At 42.4% G+C, this 21,878-nt stretch overlaps 1 protein-coding gene across 3 annotated transcripts; it reads left to right on the top strand.

The window, feature by feature from the left end:
- Positions 1 to 2,115: 2,115 nt before the first annotated feature.
- nup153 (nucleoporin 153) lies at positions 2,116 to 20,602 on the top strand. Of its 3 annotated transcripts, none has more exons than XM_017696716.2 (21): positions 2,116 to 2,313; positions 6,543 to 6,756; positions 6,874 to 7,158; positions 7,377 to 7,468; positions 7,951 to 8,196; positions 8,459 to 8,503; positions 8,598 to 8,648; positions 9,369 to 9,509; positions 10,775 to 10,824; positions 10,970 to 11,090; positions 11,178 to 11,330; positions 13,464 to 13,562; positions 13,656 to 13,734; positions 13,817 to 13,918; positions 14,056 to 14,637; positions 15,422 to 15,622; positions 16,971 to 17,897; positions 18,028 to 18,363; positions 18,571 to 18,834; positions 19,014 to 19,191; positions 19,314 to 20,602. In XM_017696716.2, the coding sequence occupies exons 1-21, from the start codon at positions 2,236 to 2,238 to the stop codon at positions 19,402 to 19,404; spliced, it is 4,335 nt and encodes a 1,444-aa protein (XP_017552205.2). In that variant the 5' UTR covers positions 2,116 to 2,235; the 3' UTR covers positions 19,405 to 20,602. The 3 variants fall into 3 exon arrangements, with proteins under 3 accessions (XP_017552205.2, XP_017552198.2, XP_017552192.2); XM_017696709.2 differs by having other exon boundaries at positions 2,121 to 2,313; positions 6,546 to 6,756; positions 7,335 to 7,468; XM_017696703.2 differs by having other exon boundaries at positions 2,136 to 2,313; positions 7,335 to 7,468.
- The last annotated feature ends 1,276 nt before the right edge of the window (positions 20,603 to 21,878 follow it).

The following is a 21,878-nucleotide window of genomic DNA, read 5'->3' as shown; positions in this document are numbered from 1 at the left end:
CAATTCCTGTGAGTCACTTGCATAAAACATTAACATCTAAAAAAGAAAAAAAAAACATTTTTCGTCTATTTTTTTTTCTTTGCAGGTCACTTACGAGAGGTTTTATGTATCAAAAATTCATTTCTACATAAATATTTCCCAATTTATCCTTTAGACTTAACCAGGCTGTTTCTGTTACTATGCCTTTAAGGCTAGTGTATATGTAAATCACCTCTGTTTTGATTGGCTACTCTGTATTGTGCCTCATTCAAAAAGTCCAGGCTGAAAACAGGCCCCCAGGTTTTGCCTTCCAAAGCATATCACCGGAAGTGAGCTGCTGGGGCACGAGAGGACCATTTAGGAGAAAGTCTCCTTCACTTTCATTCATTTTGGGCTGATTTCAGTTCAAAAGTGAAGACACGCCTGAGCTACTTTAGATCACCTCATGGCTCTGCCCTCCTCTGGAGGGACTGGACTGTCTGTGCAGCAGTACAGAGACTGCTGTGTTAAAGCTGGGACACAAAACACTGCTGCAATATTTGAAGTAGAAGCTGCTCAATAACACAAAGCATAGAGCAGGTACGCTTACTACTAACACCATAATGTTAGAGCACAACACAACAGTTTACACTGTTAAACTTTATTTATTTGTACATTTTAATGATTAGTATTGTACATCTTCAGCTGGGGCAGTTTATTTTCACTCAGTTTCATTTTACTCTCATGTGGGACGAAGTCGTAACTAAATTTGTACACACACACACACACACACACGTTTTCTAAGCCGCTTCTACTGGGTCGCAGGGGGTGCTGGAGCCTATCCCAGCTGTCATTGGGCGAAAGGCAGGATACACCCTGGACAGGCCGCTAGTCCATCACAGGGCTAAATTACTAATATTAATAATAGTAATAATAATATTAAACTAAATTTGTTCCGTTTTCATCATGTATGAAAATGTATTTCGTCCTGAATGATCGTGCAGATCATCCTTCATGCTCTGTTTAACATGTTCGCAGGAATTTGCTGAGCAGCTCGTGCTGGAGATCCGCATGCATTCCCGCTGTCCACGTCACAAAAATCTGATCAGGAAATGACACGACCTGGTGCACAGCGGGATGACCGGGTCCAGTCCACACATGAAGTTGGCGAGCGAAACGCTGTGTGTGCTAAGCTTGTAACCGTGGTGCTGTGTTGTATCAAACCCTGTCATTTCAAAATCATGAGGAATATTCTGTTTTTAGTGGTATCCGCCCTTTAAACGAGGTTTTCACCTTTACCGCTACACCTTCAGCGAACTACACCTTTACCGCTACACCTTCAGCGAACTACACCTTTACCATTACACCTTCAGTGAACTACACCTTTACCGCTACACCTTCAGCGAACTACACCTTTACCGCTACACCTTCAGCGAACTACACCTTTACTATTACACCTTCAGTGAACTACACCTTTACTACACCTTCAGCGAACTATTGAAAATGTTTTCAAGGATTTTTTTAATGGAAAGTGAGAAAAGTCCATAGTTCCTAAGTTTACGTTTCCGCGCTTTCCTTTTTGACAGTTGCAAAATGTAAATTTAAATGTATAGCTTTAAATTGATCATTTAAGTGTTTACCTTAAGATAGATACTGTGGAATCTGGACCTTAAAAATACTAAAAGGAAAAATATGTGAAGAAAAATGAGGATAGTCATAATGAGGAATAATTGGTATAATTAGCTGTCAAAAACATCAAATCTGGCGAAGCCTGGTTTGTGTTATGGAAAGATTTGTGAAAATGTGAATTTTATTACGGGCGTGTAACAGGCCTTGAATAAAAGTTCACTGTGTTTATTCATTTTCAAACGAATCGAAGTTCAAAACGTGACATATTAAACAAAAACAGCACATTTTATACACTTTGCTCTGTCGTTTTCGCCGTGGGAGTTAAGTGTATATCTGATTGCTTTTTGAGGATGCAGGCTGTTAGGAGCGAGCTTTACACGCAGTGAGAGGGCCGGTTTAGGATTAAGATCTCCGTAATCGCTTCTGCGTCAGCTGTTTGTTTTCGAACCTCCATCACTTGTTGCAACTGAACCTGCAGCACTGTGGTGTGAAGCTGTTCGTGTGTGTGTTTGAGAAAGTGCCGCAGTAACTCAGTTTCCCATAAAGCCGCCGGTGAAGAGTAGCTCGGTATATTGGGAGTCTGAGCGCTGCGCTGACAGAAGAGCGCTCTCGGCGCCGAGGCGGTCAGCACGCTCACTTCACTCAGCCATGGCGGCCACAGGAGGAGGGAAAATTAGAACAAGGAGATATCATATCGTTTCTAAACCTTATGCCAAAGGCAAACAGGTAACTCACACGCACGCCTTTTTGGCGCAACGGAGTTCTTTGAATGCTACCACAACTTTGGACGCATCGTTTCCTGACTGCTTTTGTATTCTTTGCCGGAGACATGTCGCGGCCTACGGACTTAGCAGCCTGTCGAGGCCTGAGCGCTTTAGCTTTAGTGTTCGGAGGGAAACTTGACGGAGCTCCGGCTCTTCTGTCAGTTCTTCAGAGTCGCTCACGGGCAGTTAGGCGAATTCCAACATGAGGAGAAACATAACGCAGGGTAGAAATGATCATCAGTCAGCGATTTAGTTCCTCTCTGTCATCGTTATCGCGTCGAAGTGTGTAGCTTGTTAGCTGCTGACTGACTAGCCTGCTTGTGCTAGTTAGCAGTTAGCTGAAGCCTCGTCGGGGCGGCGCGGTTAGCTCGGCGCGGTTAGCTCGGCTGGCTCGGCGCTGCGCCGCTGCCTGAACTGCACGCTGGCTGACTTGTTGGCTGGCTGGCTAGTGAGTTTGTGAGTTGTAGAACATGCCTCGTGTGTGTGTGTGTGTTCGCTAGAACAAAGTCTGTTATGGTTTCTGTTGAAGCAGCGCTCTCACCAGGGGCTACAACTAGTGAATAACTCCAGCAGCGCGTTAACGGTGGTTGGGTAGAGTTGGCCAAGCAGGTGTAGTTAACGGCGTACAGCTAATTTCCTCCGCTAGCCGCTGTGCTGTCGCTGCGCTGCGCCCCGGCTGGAAGGCGGCCAGGGCCCGCACATGGACGGCCAGCTAAGCAGAGACGGAGAGCGTTAGCCAGGCTAGTTAGCACTTTGTGTAGTCGACCATGTTGACTCGTTTTTGCGCTCTCCCGCGTCTTTTAACAGGAGGAGAACGAGCCGCATAACGTAGTGGGGGGTTTCACTGGTGAGGAAATCGAGAAAAGCAGCACGCGTTGTTTTTCGTTTCAGGCGGCTGAAACGAAAGGCCCGATATTTGCGTGTTGCGGCGTTTCTCAGCCTTGTGAACGCTACAAGCTAGGACAGCGGCTAGTCGCACGTATGACATCCTGCAAAACGCATGTGGTCTGCTGCCAACATGCGCCACACGGAGATTTACTTGGGTCGGTTAGCGAGCTGTGTGCTCGTCTCTTATAGACTGTAGGTTACGCTGGAATGAGGGCAGGTTGCCCGTTCATCGTGTCCACCGTCCGTGCTATGCGATGAAAGGCAGCTATAGCGGTGGCCTTTCGGGATGTGAAATGCTAATTAAAACCGAGCTGCAGACGTGCTCGAGTCCCTGATCAGCTTCACTTCTTTGCACGATGAGTGTGTAACGATGAGTAAACGCCTTTAGTGTGTGTTTGAGGACACATTGCAAACGTCTAAGCGTAAACGCTTGTTTTGGGTTCTTCTGTCGTGTCGCGGTGCTTTAAGCGGGCGGATTTTATGGATAAGACCTTTCAGAAAACTATGTAGTTATATTTCATTGTAAGGCCACAGAAATCTGTCAGGTGTCCACAGTTTGTTTGAAACTGTCCAGTTTGTTTGAAAAATCAAAAGTTTGGCTTTGGTCCTGACAGTTGCGGGGAAGATGCTACTCTAATGTCTTTAAAACTTTAAAAAGTTTTATGGATGCGTGTGTCTAACAGAAATGTGTAGCTGTCAGCCTTTTGTGCACGTATTGTCTCCCTTTACATGTCATATCTATGAATAGAGTAAGATGGTAGTTAATGTGTCCTCACAGTTGAGGTTTGACTGGGTTTGGTGAGACGGATTAGTGTGGACAGCTTCGACACTTGTAGTGTTTTCTCTCCTGGTGGAGGTTGTGTGTTCTGAGTGTACTAACACTTGGTTCTAGAGAGTGTACATGGTGATCTTGGGTCACCATATGTGTGCTGTGTTTTGGGAAGTGAATTGTGTTGCGACACTCGTCTTGTGTTCGAGGTTGACGGGTGTGAGCCTTTGCAGTGTGCTCAAACAGTCTTGATTTACTGAAGAGTGTCAAGCAGTCTTTTCTACCTGCGTTCATGTGTGTATATAGTCTGGACGTTTTATGGCCGCAGCTTATAATTTCATCATGTAATGAGGTTGAGGTAACTGTCCCTGCACTCCTGAATCTCATAATTTCTACTAGTTAATTGGCTTTCTGTTCAATTTTTCAATAGTAACAAAAGCTTTGCTTGTGTTCTTGTCACTGAGGATTAAGCTGCATGGGGGCAGTCATGGGCTGGAGGTTAGGGAACCAGCTTCGTGACCGGAAGGTCGCCGGTTCGACCCCCAGAGCCGACAGGACATGACTGCACCTAAGCACAAGACACCTAACCCCCAACTGCTCCCCGGGCGCTGCGGATTGGGCTTCCCACCGCTCCGGGCAGGTGTGCTCACTGCCCCCTAGTGTGTGTGCGCTCACTAGAGTGTATGTGGTGTTTCACTTCACGGATGGGTTAAATGCGGAGGTGTCCCAGTTGTGGGACTAATAAGGGTCACTTAATCTAATTAATTTATGTTGTGAGTTATGTTGAGTGAGGGAATTTTACGTTTTGGTAACGCAACACAAATTAATTATAATTAAAAGTTGAAAACGTGCTAGTACAGTGCTTCATGGTTCATACAGTGCACATCTGCACAAATTGTACATATAAAGATCTTGTTTAGACACACAAGGCTGTCTTCTTTCTACTTTGTTTTTCCCAGAGAGTGATGTAAAAAAAAAAATCTCTTGGTCCAATGTGTTCTAATTCTAGTTAAAAAAAAAGATTAGCATCCTCAAATTTTAGAGGCTTTAAACGAGTCTACCTTTTTAGGGGAGGATTAGCACTGTAGAACTGTATTGGAGACTTTGTTCAAGTTGCTGCCTCACTTGGACAGCTTCTTGAATGCACTAGTTGGCTTTACCCATAACCTGGCAGGCACTAATGGTGAGACTGTCTGTATTGCTATTGCATCCTGACCCTGGTGCTTCATGGGAGAACAAAAGGCCTCGAGCATGTATAATGCTTCTGTCCCATGGCCTCTTTTGGTAGAGAACTGCTGCTCACTCAAATTCTTTCAGTTGCAGGTTCATTTCACAGGCCTCAGGGCTATGCTAGAGCTGCAAAAGGTAAAGTGGGCATAGGCTGAGTGGAAACATGTAGTCATCAGTTCATGTTTTTGAGTGTGGATGTCGACCTATGGGATGTACTGATGGCTAGACTTGTTATAGATAAACAGAAGGCAAGTAAAGCATGTGCTTATCTGAAAACCCCTGCTATGTACTCACACAAATTAAAAGCTGTACTTATGTTTCTGCTGTTTGTATGATGGTCTGCTGATTGATTTAATCACTTTCATCTCTATCAGTTGTGGAAAGTGAAGTATTGGATTGTTTAACTATATGTTGCTGGTACACAGCACGCAGAGATTTTGAGTGCTTAGGTATATTAATATGCCGATTTAACTTCTGTGTTGAGGTTGAAGCGGACCTTCAGGAGTTTTTAGTTAGGTTGGCTTCATGATTGGCTGTAGTAGAACATAAGTAGTAATGTAAGTAATAGAAGTAGTCAAACATAAATTGGGCAGGGTTAGTTTAACATTGGGATGTGTGATAAAGCGGGTCCTGGAGTAATCTAGCACGAAATAGCACGCACTTGGTCATGCTAGCTAATGTCTTTAAATGGCATACTGGTGTAGATGTGGTATGGGTATCAGGCCGATTCATCAGGCACTTGAAGGCACATTTGCTTGTATATTCTGTGGCCCAGATTAAACTGATACGTACTGGCCTACCTCACTTTTATGATGGCAAATAGAACTGAGTTTTATGCCAATTTTGATAGTTGGCTGTAAACTCTGTATGGAAAAAGTAGTTGATGACTTTGAAGAACAATGTTTGACTCCAGATGTCTCCTCAGTGCCCCCAGCCATTGCGTCAATTTGCTAAATTCTATTGCCAGCACACTTGAGTTAACATAATAAAACACTGAGTAGCCAAACTGGGTATTGGATGATGTCTACAAGTAATACTAGGCTGCATTGAGGGGAGCTTTGGAGATGGTAATGCATTGACGCATGTAAAATCACTACTTATTGTATTGGAATTTTTGTGTTAATTTCATAAGTTTAATTTTTTTTCCCCAAACAAATGATTTCTCAAAAGTGCCTAACACTTTTTTTACAGTGCTGTATGCAGTTTCCACTATCAGACCTTTCATGTTGGTGTGTTTTTAATTAATAGTGAAGTTTTGTATTGTATTAACTGAAGCTAATCACCATGTCTGTGTTTTGCTGCAGCAGCCAGGTCTGATCAGTCGAGTGACCGACACAGTGAAAAGCATAGTCCCCTCCTGGCTACAAAAGTACTTTAAAAATGGAGAGTTAACTGAAGGTGGGGAGGCCAGAGTAGAGGTGGAGCAGAACAACGTAGCCCCTCCTCCCAACGGCAATGAAGAAACTGTCCCACTCCGACATGGGCGCAACTCACCAGAGCCCAGCACCAGTAATGCAGGTATCTGAATCTATCCTCAGAGTTTTACTGACACATGAACAAAACATTGTATGACTCAGTGTGGCTTTTTTTTTGCATAGATATTTGCATGATTTTTTTTGCCCTACATATTTTCAGAACCCTCTACAAGCAGAGCATCGCTGAACTTCCAGGACGCTTTGTCACGGCCCCCGCTCAACCGCTCCCACCTACACTTCCCTTCCCAAGATGGCTCACCTGCATTAGGGGGCTCTAACTCCCTTTTCTCCCAACCTTCCACATCCACAGCCCCCTTTCCGGCAAGCCCATTTGCTGTAGCCTCCAACTTCTCCCTGGTGAAGGAGATCAAGGATTCCAGCTCTCAACATGAGGATGACAATATCTCCACTACCAGTGGCTTCTCATCACGAGCATCTGATAAAGGTGAGGCATTTTTTGTGGACCTAGAGCAATGTGCAAAGCGTTCTCTAATAATTGACTTAAGGTTTTGTTTTTTTTTCTCTGTCTTGTAGAATAGTCACTTACTTTTATAAGTGATGTACTCTAGAACTAAAATTAGGCTCAGGTAGCACTAAGAATAGGGTTTAATCTTCTTCCAGATGTACCAACCTCAAAGACTGCACCACTGCTCTGGTCCCCAGAGACAGAACGCACTCACTCTGGATCGCAGCCAGCCCAGCACAGTCTCAAGAAGCCAGCCTTCAACCTGTCAGTCTTTGGTACTTCCTCATCAGTAAGTGGCATTATGATCAATATTTTGACTAATTTTCTGCTTTTGTTTTTAAGGTTGATATGCCCTACTTGTGGCGATTTTCTCATTGTTTATGGTTCCTTTCTGTTTTCTTTATTGTGTTTATTATGTAATAATTGTCTTACCGATGCAGTGGCCAATGCAGAGTGCCTTTGCAAACTAGCCAGATGAATAAATTGGCTAAGAATATCATAATTTTCAAACTTTTTGGCCATGTATCTTAAGCTAATGAGTATGCACCAATGGCCTATTCTTACCCCTGTCAAATGAGTCACAGCTGCTGCAAGAGAACTAATGGCAGTAGTTCCTCATTCATAAATCTTATGAGACGTTGGCAGGCTGGTAGTGTACATGTGGGAATCAAACTTAAATTCTTAGAAAGTATTCCATATGCCTGTCCTGTAGTCCATAGTTTTCATGAAAAGTACAGGAGACTGGATTGTGTTTCTCATTCTTTTTTTCAGTCGGCTATGAACAGTTCAGTGCTGAACTCCAGTCAGCTGGGAGACTCTCCTTTCTACCAAGGGAAGACAACTTATGGAGGTGCTGCAGCTGCAAGAACAGCTCGTGCAAGGCCAGGCACCCCTTATCAGGCTCCAGTAAGGAGACAGATAAAGGCCAAGCCAGCAGGAGCTCAGCCCTGTGGAGTGACCAGTGCAACGGCCAGACGCATCCTGCAATCCCTGGAGCGCATGTCCAGCCCTCTTGCTGTAAGTGCATTGGTTCTGCTTGAGTAGCTCTTATGGTATACAGTACTCACATTAGTATATTGCGATGGCAGTGTGACTGTGAAACGGAATAGGCAATGCTTATTCCAGAAAAGGTGGTGTGTGTGTGTGTGTGTGTGTGTGTGTGTGTGTGTGTGTGTGTGTGTGTTTTTTTTTTTTTTTTTTTTTTTTTTTAACTTAAGAAAAAGCCATGGTTGGGCAAAGGAGATTTACTGAACAAAATTTTTGCCTTTCGTCATTTCAGGATGCCAAAAGAATTCCTTCAACAGTTTCTTCTCCTTTGTCAACAGTAAGCAATTTAATGAATCATTTAAAATCTCAGCTCTTTGATCACCTTTTGAATTTTTGGTCTTAAATGACATTTTTCTCACCCTCCCTCCTAGTTGAATCACCCAGATCCAGATGTTTCACCTTTTCAGTCAAAGAAGAAAAAGGTAAGCAAATGTATAAGGTCTTGCCAGAATATGTCTGTATATGGACTAGAATGAGCTTTTCTTTTTGGGTTGCTTTCATTTATAGTTGTAACTAGCACCTTCAGTGCAAACAAGGGGCTCAAGTGTGCCCACCCTACCTACCCCTCAGTTCCCAGTTTGAGAGAACCTTTATTACAGATGCTGGTTTAAGCTATGGTGTATCAAAATGGTTTCTGTGATATATTTTTTTTTTTTTTCCCCCCCTCCTTTCTTCAAAATTAAACTTCTCTGCACTAAATCTATAGTTGTGCTCACTTTGTAATGAAAGAGGTGCCAGCTGTTACAATGTTAAGTGTTTTCTGACACTGTCTGTTTGTCGTTTAGTGTGAACATAGCCAAGCTTTACCTACTAGTTATGGGCAGCTGCGACAGCTGCTCTCTAATCCCTAGCAATGGGTAAAAATGAGTTTTAAGATGTTTCGATCGTGGAGCCTTCTTCTCCCATTTTATTTTGAGCTTAAGCTGGTTGATGTTCAGTAACAAAAAGAAGTGAAGTGATCATACAGGTCTGGTGACCAATGTACTGGTCATTGTCGAAGAATTCACCTTGCCCCAGATATTCTGCCATAGTAGTATTTTCACAGTTCAGTTATTGCACAGGAGTATTTATTATGGATATTTTTTTGTTTGCTGCCTCCGTTTCTGACCAGTTCTGATTCTTGTGTATCCATTGTTTGACAGCTTGAGCCAGCCTTACCACCTGTGCAGAAGTTGGTAATACCAACTGCTGCAGCTGTGACCGGAAACCGCTCCATGTCTTTCCGCCCGTCGCTCACTCCTGGATCAGTGAGCAGAACAGGAGAAAAGAGCGTCAAAGAGACTGTGAGCACTGTTTTTCATATAGTTTTCATATGTCAGATAATTGGGATTGGAGGGAATTTGTCACTTTTTAAAACTATTTCAGCCTTCATTCAGAATCCGTGCAGCCTGTTTGGATAATTGCCGTGGAAGGAAAGTGATTATGTAAATTGACCAAATTGATTTATAAGCATAAAGCTAAATTGTGCTTTATCTGAACAGCGAATATCTAGCTTTCTTTTGTGCATAATATGGGATCAGGATTCTGGGTGCAGCTTTCTGTTTTGGTGGGCTGGAAGCCATTGTGGCAGGTCAAGCTCTCGGAGTCTTCACTTAGTATGTGTGACCAGAACTAGGACTAAAGTCCAAAGCTATTTAAAAAAAAAAAAACAAATGATGCCTTGACATTAGTGTCAACATATCATTTTTGCATCAGTGTTTATTCTGTTGGCGGGCAAAGAATTTATTTTTAAAGCGTGGTTAACCTGTATAATTAACTTGTTAGTCTCATGCCCACTATGCTTAAAAGCAGCAGACCAGTTTTATGTTGATTGTTAAAACGTATACGAACTTCAAGCTAGCTCTGGTCAGGCATGTGTGTCACTGATTGGGAAAGGGTTATTTGTCTACTATGCAAGACAACTATATAATAATTTCCAACACAATTCAAGAATAATGCCTTAAAACAAGAGGGCATGAAGTTTAGCTGTCTCTCTAAGACTAATCTACAGAGATGCAACTGCTTGCTACTAGCATTTATCTTGACAAGCAATTGTTTTTCCATCAGACTGATAATACCAGTACACGAAAAGCCAGAGCCAGTTTAAATTATGTGTACTATGAAGTGAGGTTCTAAGAGCTGTGGTGAATTTAGCATGCGTTTATCAGCTTATGTACTTCTTGCACACCACAAACCGTTGCCTCTGCCGCACCACCACTTATCAGTCTACCAATACAATGCTTTTCACTGATGTCACTTCTGTGAGTGTGCTTTTTTTTTTTTTCCTGCCTCCCTTATTTGCTCGCCCAAATAGAGGTTGACCTTTTTTTTAAAAATTAAATTACTAGTTAAAAATTCACTAGACTAAAAATTCATACATCCCTTATGAACTAAACTAGTCATAACTGTTATTGCATTTTTGCCATTTAGAAAAGCCTTAAAGTCTTGTTTAAATGAAACACTATGTAATGTTTTCATTGGTCACGTCTTTTATTTATTTATTGATTGATTGATTGGGGTAATGTTTTAAATTGTTGCCTAATCCTTGTCTCTCCCTTCCCCACCATAGCCTGTTAGGTCTCCCAAGATACCAGATGCCCCATCAGTTCCTCCATCAAGGTGAGACTAGGAGGATTGATTTGTTACTAATGGCTTTAATTGTTCGGTTATTATTACATATGACTTAATTTCTTGACATACTTCTTGAGTTGCATGCATGTTTCTATTTTTCTTATGTGGTGTGCTTCCATGACGATCTCCCCAGCACAAGCAGTCTGTCGTACCCACTGTCCAGCACGCCTGCTACAAGCAGTACAGGTGCTGGAGGCGGAAAGATGAAGAGGGAGAGGAGTGTCCGACCTTCATCCAAAAAACCTGATGATGAGGTTACTGTCTCTGTTTGTCTTGCTACTAAACATATAGTTTTGTGAGTTATGATTACTTTACAAGCATAATCCTTGTTTCCTGGCCAGGTTGGTGAAGTGCCAAAATTACCGGCTATCTCTCTCCCCATAAGCAACTTCACTCTGCCTACCTTCAGCTTCTCCTCCCCACCATCTACCTCTTCTCACACCCCCAGCAGTAAACCATTGACATCTGTCCCTGAAGAACCTCTGGTCCGCAAGGTACTACTGGCCATCACCAGTTGACCCAAATTGCTTAAGCATTCTTTACTCTAAGTTCATTTCTACATGCCCTAGAACAAGTCATCTCAGAGGTTTCACAGAAAGCAATGCCCTGGTCTGAAGTTTATGAAAAACTGAGAGAAATGGCTCAAAGCATGTTTTCTTCATATCATTTGTAGAAAAAGTTCTGAGTGCAAGAAGCCACTGCATGTGGTTTTAGAAAAATCTAACTAAATGTTCTGAGTAAATTTTCCAAATTGTACAGTCTGCTTGTCCGTTAGCAAGAAAAGTGTACTGTGTGTGTGTGTAAAATAAAGGGAACACTCAAGCAACACATCCTAGATCTTAATGAATGAAATATTCTCATTGAATACTTTGTTCTGTACAATGTTGAATGTGCTGCCAACAAAATCACGCAAAAATCAATGGAAATCAAATTTATTAACCAATGGAGGCCTGGATTTGGAGTCACACAAAATTAAAAACACACTACAGGCTGATCCAACTTTGATGTAATGTCCTTAACACAAGTCAAAATGAGGCTCAGTATTGTGTGTGGCCTCCACCTGCCTGTATGACCTCCCTACAATGCCTGGGCATGCTCCTGACGAGGTGGAGGATGGTCTCCTGAGGGATCTCCTCCCAGACCTGGACTAAAGCATCCGCAAACTCCTGGACAGTCTGGTGCAACATGGTGTTGGTGGATGGAGCGAGACATGATGTCCCAGATGTGCTCAATCGGATTCAGGTCTGGGGAACGGGCGGGCCAGTCCATAGCTTCAATGCCTTCATCTTGCAGGAACTGCTGACACACTCCAGCCACATGAGGTCTAGCATTGTCCTGCATTAGGAGGGACCCAGGACCAACCGCACCAGCATATGGTCTCACAAGTGGTCTGAGGATCTCATCTCGGTACCTAATGGCAGTCAGGCTACCTCTGGCGAGCACATGGAGGGCTGTGCGACCCTCCAAAGAAATGCCACCCCACACCATTACTGACCCACTGCCAAACCAGTCATGCTGAAGGATGTTCCAGGCAGCAGGTCACTCTCCACGGCGTCTCCAGACTCTGTCACGTCTGTCACATGTGCTCAGTGTGAACCTGCTTTCATCTGTGAAGAGCACAGGGCGCCAGTGGCGAATTTGCCAATCCTGGTGTTCTCTAGCAAATGCCAAGCGTCCTGCACGGTGTTGGACTGTGAGCACAACCCCCATCTGTGGACGTCGGGCCCTCATACCATCCTCATGGAGTCGGTTTCTAACAGTTTGTGCAGACACATGCACGTTTGTGGCCTGCTGGAGGTCATTTTGCAGGGCTCTGGCAGTGGTCCCCCTGTTCCTCCTTGCACAAAGGCGGAGGTAGCGGTCCTGCTGCTGGGTTGTTGCCCTCCTACGGCCTCCTCCACGTCTCCTGGTGTACTGGCCTGTCTCCTGGTAGCGCCTCCAGCCTCTGGACGCTACGCTGACAGACACAGCAAACCTTCTTGCCACAGCTCGCATTGATGTGCCAACCTGGATGAGCTGCACTACCTGAGCCGCTTGTGTGGGTTGTAGAGTCCGTCTCATGCTACCACGAGTGTGAAAGCACCACCAACATTCAAAAGTGACCAAAACATCAGCCAGAAAGCAGAAAGGTACTGAGAAGTGGTCTGTGGTCCCCACCTGCAGAACCACTCCTGTATTGAGTGTGTCTTGCTAATTGCCAATGATTTCCACCTGTTGTCTATTCCATTTGCACAACAGCTGTGAAATTGATTGTCAATCAGTGTTGCTTCCTAAGTGGACAGTTTGATTTCACAGAAGTTTGATTTACTTGGAGTTATATTGTGTTGTTTAAGTGTTCCCTTTATTTTTTCACACACACACACTAGACTAGCACAGATGTTGGTTTGGGTTTTTAACAAATTATTTTTAAGCTTTATAATAAAGGATGAATTGGAGGAATTAAATTATTGTTGACCAACTATTGGAAAGGCACTGGTTTCATTTTGCCCCTTAAAAAAAAAAAAAAAATTTTATATATATATATATATATATATATATATATATATATATATATATATATATATATATATATATATATATATATATATAATTTTTTTTTTTTTTTTTTTTTTTTTTTTTAAATACAGGAGGCATCACCAGTGTCCATGGCCCCAGTACTCCCTTTTATTTTCTCCTCACCCATCGTCAAGGCAACAGCTGCCAGTCCAACATCTTTTTCTCCTTCTGTAAGTCAACATTACCAGTTTACATTCTTTTTTTTCTTTTTTTCTTCTGTGAAACAAAAGCATTCTCTCAGATTTTACCCTCCTCTTCTGCAGTCTGGATTTACCTTCAGTGCACCCACTATGAAAACTGCACCTTCTGCTTCAAACGGGAATCCTGGTACAACAGTTGCAGGTGAGTGAATTGTTGATCGATGTTTGGTTGAAATTTAAAGCAAATCAGGCAAAACGGTGGTCAAATTGTGTACATTTTACAGTAAAAGCAGCTGCAAGTGAAGGCAATGAAGAGTTTGAAGGGCCCTTTAAACCTGCTAAGGCCTTGAAGCAGGGCAGTGTTCTGGACATCCTTAAAGGACCAGGTAATGCTGTTTTAAGAATTTAACTTGGTCTTTCTAAAACTTAATCTACTGGTTTGTGGTACTATATATTTTAAGTGTCCAGATAACAATGTTTACACTTATTTGTTTGCATGTCAACTTCTGTTTCTTACTCCCAGGGTTTGCTTCACCTGCTCAGAGCTCCTCTGTCCCAGACAAAACCTTGTGTACTGCCAGTGAGGGCGCATCCTCGAATTCTCTCTCTGGGTTCAAACCTGCATCAGAATCACGGAACTGTGATGCGTCTATAGTGCAAAACAAACCTTCAGACAAAGAGAGTGTGGCTTGCCTGGCCCCACGGCCCAACACAGAATTTTCCTCCAAATTGGACAATAAACCTACAAAAGCACCTACTGCTAGTCTTACTACTTTGTTTGCACCTCCACCTGGAAGCTGGGAATGTGACACTTGCTTGGTGCGGAACAAACCAGAAGTAATTAAGTGTGTAGCATGTGACACAGCGAAACCAGGGACAGGAGTAAAACCTACCCTGACTCTTCCTCCTGCCTCAGAAGTGTCCTCCATCATCTGTGCTCCCTCCTCTTCTGCCACAACCACCATTTCCATCTCTACCACATCTGGACCCCTTGGCTTTGGTGACAAGTTTAAAAAGCCAGAGGGTGCATGGGATTGTGATGTCTGCATGGTTCAGAACAAAGCACAGGACATTAAGTGTGTAGCTTGTCAGAATGCTAAACCAGGTGAGTTTGTAATGCATAAGAACTGTTTAGTAGACAGTACTAGACCAGCAGCTTTAGAAAGGTGCCATAAATTTGGAAAAATCAAAAGCAGACCTGCACAGTATTATTGGCACTCAAGTTTAGTTGTAAAGTCTTTGGCAAGGATTCTTCTATCTTTGCTTGCTCCATCTTTCTCGTTTGTCTTAAAGGGGAATTCCACCAATTGTGTGAAATGGTTCATTGTAGAGAAACTGATCAACTCAAATTTCTGTGATCTCTGGGATAGTTAAAAATTTGCATTACAAAGGCCGGTCGACCTACATGTCTTGTGGGTTTTTTTTTTTTTTTAAATATCTATTGTTGGTAACCGAATAGAGAGAAATCTGGAAAAAAGTTTTATTTAGGTAATATTTGTAAGTAGGTAGGTAATATTGTATTATACTTACTATATCCTGCACATATGTTTCTGCCTTGGATGTGTTTTAAAAATACTTTTTAGGTCAAAAGATATCTGCTTTAGAGTGTAGCATTTCACATTAGACTACTTTAAATGTGTTTGTTGATGTAATTATGTATAAATTTTGTTGTTTAGCTGAAAGCAATGGGGGTAGTGTGTTCTGTCCCAGCTCTTTTTGAATTTTCACTGCAGAAACTTTAGCTTTTTTATTTTTGGTAAATACCCTAAAAATAATCCTAATTAGCCAGTGAATTTAACTATGACTGCAAGAGTTCATAAGGGATTTAATTGACATTGTGTGCTCAGATAAATCTGCTTCATCATATTGTTCTGTGTTGCAATGAACAGGAACGACAGCTGTTGCACCTTCATCCTTGGCTCCTCCACCAAAAACAGCAAGTACTGGATCCCTATTAGGATTTGGGGACAAGTTTAAGAAACCTGAGGGCAGCTGGGATTGTGATGTTTGCTGTGTCCAGAACAAGGCTGAGGACCAACAATGTGTGGCCTGCCAGTCAGCTAAACCAGGTGCAAAAGTAGCATCCAAAGGTAAAGTGGCTAATTATGTTTACAGATATTCTGATAGGTTTGTGTCCAAAAGGATATGGTCAGCTTGTAGTGCATTTATCAAAAGTCTGTAAGAATATGCGAAATGCCAAAGCTTTCCATTTATGCTTAGGACTTGGGTGATATCGCACCCATATAAGGATGGGAATAGATACAATTTTATTGATGCCCATGGCATTATTAATTCTGCAAATCGGTCCAAATCTTTCAATTCAGTATTGATTCCTGATCAGATTTCTATGTGGGGCTGCCCAGGTTTTCAGCATCAAAACGGCCGTTTTATTATTTCTGCGTCTGAACACAGTATAGAATGTCTGCCTAATAACATTTGCACATGTTAAATTATAGAAAATTTAATATAATAATAACATAAAACGGTTCTTTAGGGAAATAGCGGTGTATGCTTAGTAACTTTTTTTTTTTTTTTCAAATTCCAGTACTTTCAAAAAGGGAACAAGTTTAATATGACTGACACACAAATTTGACAGTTCTACAAACTAGTAGAACAACTAGTAACAAATCTAGTCCTGCCTGCATGGGCCTGCCTGCCTAATGATACTAGAACATATTATGTTTATACTCTGTAACAAACTTGCTTGGTTGGGAAGCAAAGGCATTTATGCATAGTGTCACATACATGCCATTCCTTAGCCCATGTTATCAAAAGATGTTTCAACATTTTTGCTGGTTTTTCCACCCTTACATGAAACAATCATTTTACGCACATTGCAAGTAGTACTGTTATCTATCTTTTGTGAAGTTTCCAGCAGAGTTTGACATTATGATGCATGAGTTTTGCAATGCGCAAAAATGTCAGCATCGATAAAAGGAATTGAAGACCTCAGAGGCACAGGATTCCAAAGGAATGTACATGATGACTGCGTGATATACTGCAGTGCAAGTGGGTTGTGTAGCATAGTGGGTCATATCGCTTCTATGCAGCAGTTTAATTCCCTCCCAGGCAAGCATGCCACATTACACCAATAAGTCCTTGGGAAAGACACTCAATGCTATGTAACCATGAAATTGTATATCATTCTGGATAAGAGCATCTACTAAACAATAATGCTGTTTTAATTCCAGTACAGTTTAAGTACTAGTAGCATGTCTAATGCTGTGTTCAGTGTTAAAGCAGCATTGCAGCTCTCTTAAAGATCAGTGCTTTGGGGCAGGGTCCTAAACTTCAGTTCTGATCACTGTTGCTCTGTATGACACTGATGCACTCTGAATGTTGTTGTGTGAACAACTTTTTATTTTTAATAATTATTTATTGCAAATATTACACATGTATACAGTCCTCACAACTAACTGCATCATTGCTGTGTTTCAGATTTTGGGTCGTCTTTTGGCACGCAGTCATCTAGCACAGAGTCAACCTCATCTAGTTTCAAATTTGGTACAAGTTCTTCAAATACAGCCTCCAGTGGACTGAAGTTTGGTGGCACTTTTTCAAACTCCTCCAACTCTGTGGGCTTTCAAATGGGTAATAACTCCTCAGACTCCACCACAAGCTCTGCAGGCTTCAAATTTGGAGCCTCATCCTCAGATGCCTCTGGAGGTTTCAAATTTGGTGGAGCCTTAACAGAACCTGCCTCCACCGGCACAGGTTCTTCAGGGGGATTTAAATTTGATGGATCCTCTGATGGCTTCAAATTTGGAACAGCCTCTGCACCTGTGTCAACAAGTGAGGAGAGTTCCAGCACTGGTTTTAAATTTGGTGGAAGCAGTGGTGTCTCTATTGGCTCTGGAGCTGCCAGCACATCAACAACTGTGTCCGGGGGCTTTTCTTTTGGGTTGTCCAAACCGGAGGAGAAGGCAGCACCCAATTCAACATTCAGTTTTTCAGCACCCAAAGTCAAAGGTGATAAAGATGATGGTCCATCTTCAGCAGAAACCGTTTCAGCTGCCTCCACAACCTCTACAGCAGTTACCAACACCATCCCTGTATTTGGCAAGCCGTCAGTGGTTGAACCTGCAACAGCAGCACCATCATTTGGTGAAACAGCTGCAAAGGAGCCAGCAACCCCTGCTTTTACATTTGGCAAGCCAGAAGAGAAGAAAGATAACTCGACGCCCTCAACTGGATTTGTGTTCAGTGCCGCCAAAGAGGCTGACAAACCAGCACCATCCATGGGCTTTTCTTTTAGCAAGCCAGAACCCCCAAAGGAAATCCCTAAACCTACATTTACCTTTGGAAAACTTGCTGAATCCACAGAAACCCCAAAGCCAGCATTTGGCTTTGGGCAAAATGCAACAGGTAAGCGAGAGCACAAATTATACTATAAATGAGCATTATTGAGGACTACTAACTCCCCCCAAAAATATGCAGAACTATGTGGTTAATTCTTATGAAAACTATAAATGGCTTCATATCTTCTCTTGCTCAGATACTGCTGCACCAAAGCCTGCGTTTGGCTTCATGGCCAATTCGTCCAGCACACCTGCCTCTTCCAGCCCTGCCCCAAGCCTCTTTGGAGCTCAGAGTAGCTCAACTTCAGCCCCCACCTCTGCTCCAAACAGCACCTTTGTCTTTGGGCAAACCTCTTCCTCCGATGCTCCTCCTGCCAAGACCTTCATGTTCGGACAGCAACAAGACAGCCAGCCAGCCTCTGCAGGCCTTCCTGCTGCCCCTGCTCCAACACAGCCATTCCTCTTTGGCTCGGCAGCCAACTCAGCTACCTTTTCTTTCGGAGCTGCAGCAGCCACTACACCAGCATCTGCAGGTTAGTTTTGAGCCAAGCTGTTTCCTGCCAGAAACCTCTTTCCATTGTCTGTTAGGTTTTTTGCCTTTTTTTTTTCTTCACTTTTACATGTATAAGCATGGTTTGGTAAACTAGAGCTTTAAAATCTGCATCATCTAGTGGTTGCCATCTTGCCATATTCCCTCTATTTGTTACATGTGATCAACTAATTTCTGTCTCTTCTTTTAGCTCCTGCACCCTCAGCTACCCCTTCTCCATTTGTGTTTACCTCTGCTACTTCCTCCTCTGGCTTTGGCTTTGGGCAGACACCTGCCTTTGGACAAGGCTCGTCCCAGACCAGCGCTCCAGCGTTCGGATCAGCTGCACCCTCCTTCTCAGCAACAGCCTCACCAGCTCCTGCCTTTGGAGCCAAGCCCAGTGCTGCTCCTGCATTTGGCCAACAGCCTAACTCGACCCCTGTTTTTGGATCCTCTACTGCCTCTGCTGGTCAAGGTGAGGTTTTTCACCTTTCTTTCCTGGAGTTAAAACATTTTATTACATGTGTATCATTTCTATGAACAATATACAGGATGTCCTAAAAGAACATCCACTGTGCAAGCATAATTTTGCATGGCATTATCATTACTGATGTAAATGCTAAGATCATCTGTCTGCTGTTGTCACGTTCCAAGGAGGTTTCCAGTTTGGAGGAGCCAGTGCTTTTGGGACATCTGCTAGAAACAGTAGTGAGTTTACTTTTGGAGCGTCAGGAACAGCAGCCAATTCTGCATCCTCACAGTCAATGTCTGCCCAGCCTGTTGCACCTGGAGGAGGCTTTAACTTCACCCAGGCCCCAGCCTTTAATATTGGGTAGAGTATATCAGTGGCTTCATTTCTATCTAGTTCTGCCTTTGGAATATTTTAAGGAGCACAGCCTTTTAACAGATGTTTAAACAGTCATGTGATGCAGTGTTACCTCTCTTTCTCCTCAGGTCAACAAAAAATTCGTTCAGCCCAGCACCTACTGGACAGCACGCCATTCCCGGCCGCAAGATCAAAACCGCCGTTCGACGTAGAAAGTAAAGCTGGAATTGACAAGGGGCTGCCTCATTTCTGAACAAACACTGAAGTACTTAGTATTTTGAGCACGACACTCTGATGGCTCCTTGTGCCAAGAGATTTGATTTGCAGTTGAGGATCAATGGTAGACTGTGGAGCCCTCGTCCATTGACAGAATCTAACCAAGACTCAAAAATACAAAATAATACAATCAAGCAAAAACCTTACCATAAACAGGAAAGGTGTGTATGTGTACATATATATTTTCAACATCTGCATTATTGGCAGGATTTGCGCATGACTTTTTGTATGGAAAAAAACATGCAAAAACAAATTTAGGGAATTGACAAAGTAGGTTTTCTTTGGGTGATCAGGTTAAACGAATGCAGAGATGCGGACTAGTTGTTGTACGTAAAGAGGCGAGTGTTTCTATGAACGTTTGGGTGTTGTGTGGTTGTTTTTTTTTTTTTTTTCTTTTTCTTTTTTTTGTCTGCAGGTTGATGTGTGTATGTGGTTTCTTTGTACTTGCTGAACTGTGCTGGTTGATGTGAGAGGCAAATGAATGTGTTTAAGGAAAGGGCAGGGTGGTGTGGGCCGCACCCATGCACTGTGGAGAAACGGTGGGTGAAACGGAAAGTAACCCCAGAACTCTTCTCCAGAGGTCCTCTGTAAATCTCTAGTTCATTCATCTTGTATTCCTTTTTAGTCCACCTTCTCCCCTCCTTTATTCTGACTTCTTTTCCCTCTTATATTCTTGTTCTGCCATCTCTGTTCCTTATCTCCATCTCTCTCTCCCTCTCTTTCACTCCCTCTCAATTGGCCTTTGAATATTATTAAAATTGTAAATAGTAACTTTTTTTAATCTGTGAAGTTTTTGTGTGTTAAACCAACCTTTTTCGTTCGGAATTTTTGTCTTTTAGAATTTATTATGTAAAGCCCTTAATTCAAAGTTGCCCAAATCCATTTAAAAATAACCTTAAATGCAAATTGGAGATCCTTTGAATACTAAAGGTATATTGGCATTTCTGATCCACTTTTGTTTGGACCAAAAGCAGTGTTGTAAAAAGTGTTAAGTATATATTTTTCTATTGCTTGTTTAAATGGACTAGGGTGACTTTGGATAGTAAGGACATCTACTTAATTTTAAAGCCATGATAATTATTACTGGACGAGTGATAAATAAAACCATGGGTAATTGCCATCAATAAAATTATGAAATAGACAAGTGTGTTCTTTCCCATATGTGATGCAAACAGTAGCATGGGAGTAAATTTCAGTTTAATATTTAAGGGTATATGAACAAACTTATTCGTTTCATTGTGTTCTGTCATGTTTACAGATTGAAACATTTTTCCACTACATTTGTTTGCAGAACTTTGAGGTTTACTATTGCACTTGATTTAAAGACTGTGCTGTGCAAGACCAACAAACACTAACTGGGGACGGGAAAAAAAATAATGCAAAACAACTGGTTCTCCTTGTGGAGGTTATGACCACACTAGTTGATTTAACTTTTAAGCTGATTAATTATTCGATCTTGGGGGAATACAGTGATCTTCCACATATTAATTTACTTTTTCATACCAATTACTAATGATAATTGAACTGTTTCTAAACCTTTTTAATACAGGTACTCAACACTGCATCGGTGTACTGTACAGTAGTGAGGTGGAATGTTTTTCTGGAGTTTTAATCCACAGAGCCTGTGTCACATTAATTGTCCAATAGAATTGATCAAGCTCAACTACACCTCAACTTTAGCCTGATATGGAGCATTTTTGTCAGAAACCATGCGTTGCCATGGTAAAGTGGAACTAAAATTGAAAAAAAGGGCTTCCCACCCCAGTTTGTAAATTTTGTTTGTAAGATTACCTCATGAGCTCGGGCTCTTTTCAAGAGAGTCTGAATTATACAATCTGTGAGATTTATCTCCGTTACAAAATGACAAGATTTTCCTGACACTTTCCAGATATTACACTATATTGCCAAAAGTATTCGCTCGTCTGCCTTCACATGCATATGAAATTGAATGACATCCCATTCTTAATCCATAGGGTTTCATATGATGTCGGCCCACGCTTTGCAGCCATAACAGCTTCAACTCTTCTGGAAAGGCTTTCCACAAGGTTTAGGAGTGTGTTTATGGGAATTTGACATTTCTTCCAGAAGTGCATTTGTGAGGTCAGACACTGATGTTGGATGAGAAGGCCTGGCTTGCAGTCTCCACTCTAAAACATCCCAAAGGTGTTCTGTTGGGTTGAGGTCAGGACTCTGTGCAGGCCATTCAAGTTCTTCCACACCAAACTTGCTCATCCATGCCTTTATGGACCTTTCTTTGTGCACTGGTGCGCAGTCATGTTGGAACAGGAAGGGGCTGTCCCCAAACTGTTCCCACAAAGTTGGGAGCATGAAATAGTCCAAAATCTCTTGGTGCTGAAGCATTTACAAGTTCCTTTCACTGGAACTAAGGGGCCGAGCCCAACTCCTGAAAAACAACC

Source organism: Pygocentrus nattereri, chromosome 27, assembly GCF_015220715.1.
Source record: "Pygocentrus nattereri isolate fPygNat1 chromosome 27, fPygNat1.pri, whole genome shotgun sequence".
NCBI classification, from domain to species: Eukaryota; Metazoa; Chordata; class Actinopteri; order Characiformes; family Serrasalmidae; genus Pygocentrus; species Pygocentrus nattereri.
Note: the sequence above shows the minus strand (reverse complement) of the source record. Positions and strands in the feature narration are given on the sequence as shown.

Excerpts from the sequence above, each read along its gene's own strand:
- nup153 (XM_017696703.2), top strand. The coding sequence starts at position 2,236 with ATGGCGGCCACAGGAGGAGGGAAAATTAGAACAAGGAGATATCATATC. Across the intron at positions 8,504-8,597 it reads TTTCTTCTCCTTTGTCAACA|TTGAATCACCCAGATCCAGA; the intron begins GTAAGCAATTTA and ends CCTCCCTCCTAG. Across the intron at positions 19,192-19,313 it reads GCCCCAGCCTTTAATATTGG|GTCAACAAAAAATTCGTTCA; the intron begins GTAGAGTATATC and ends CTTTCTCCTCAG.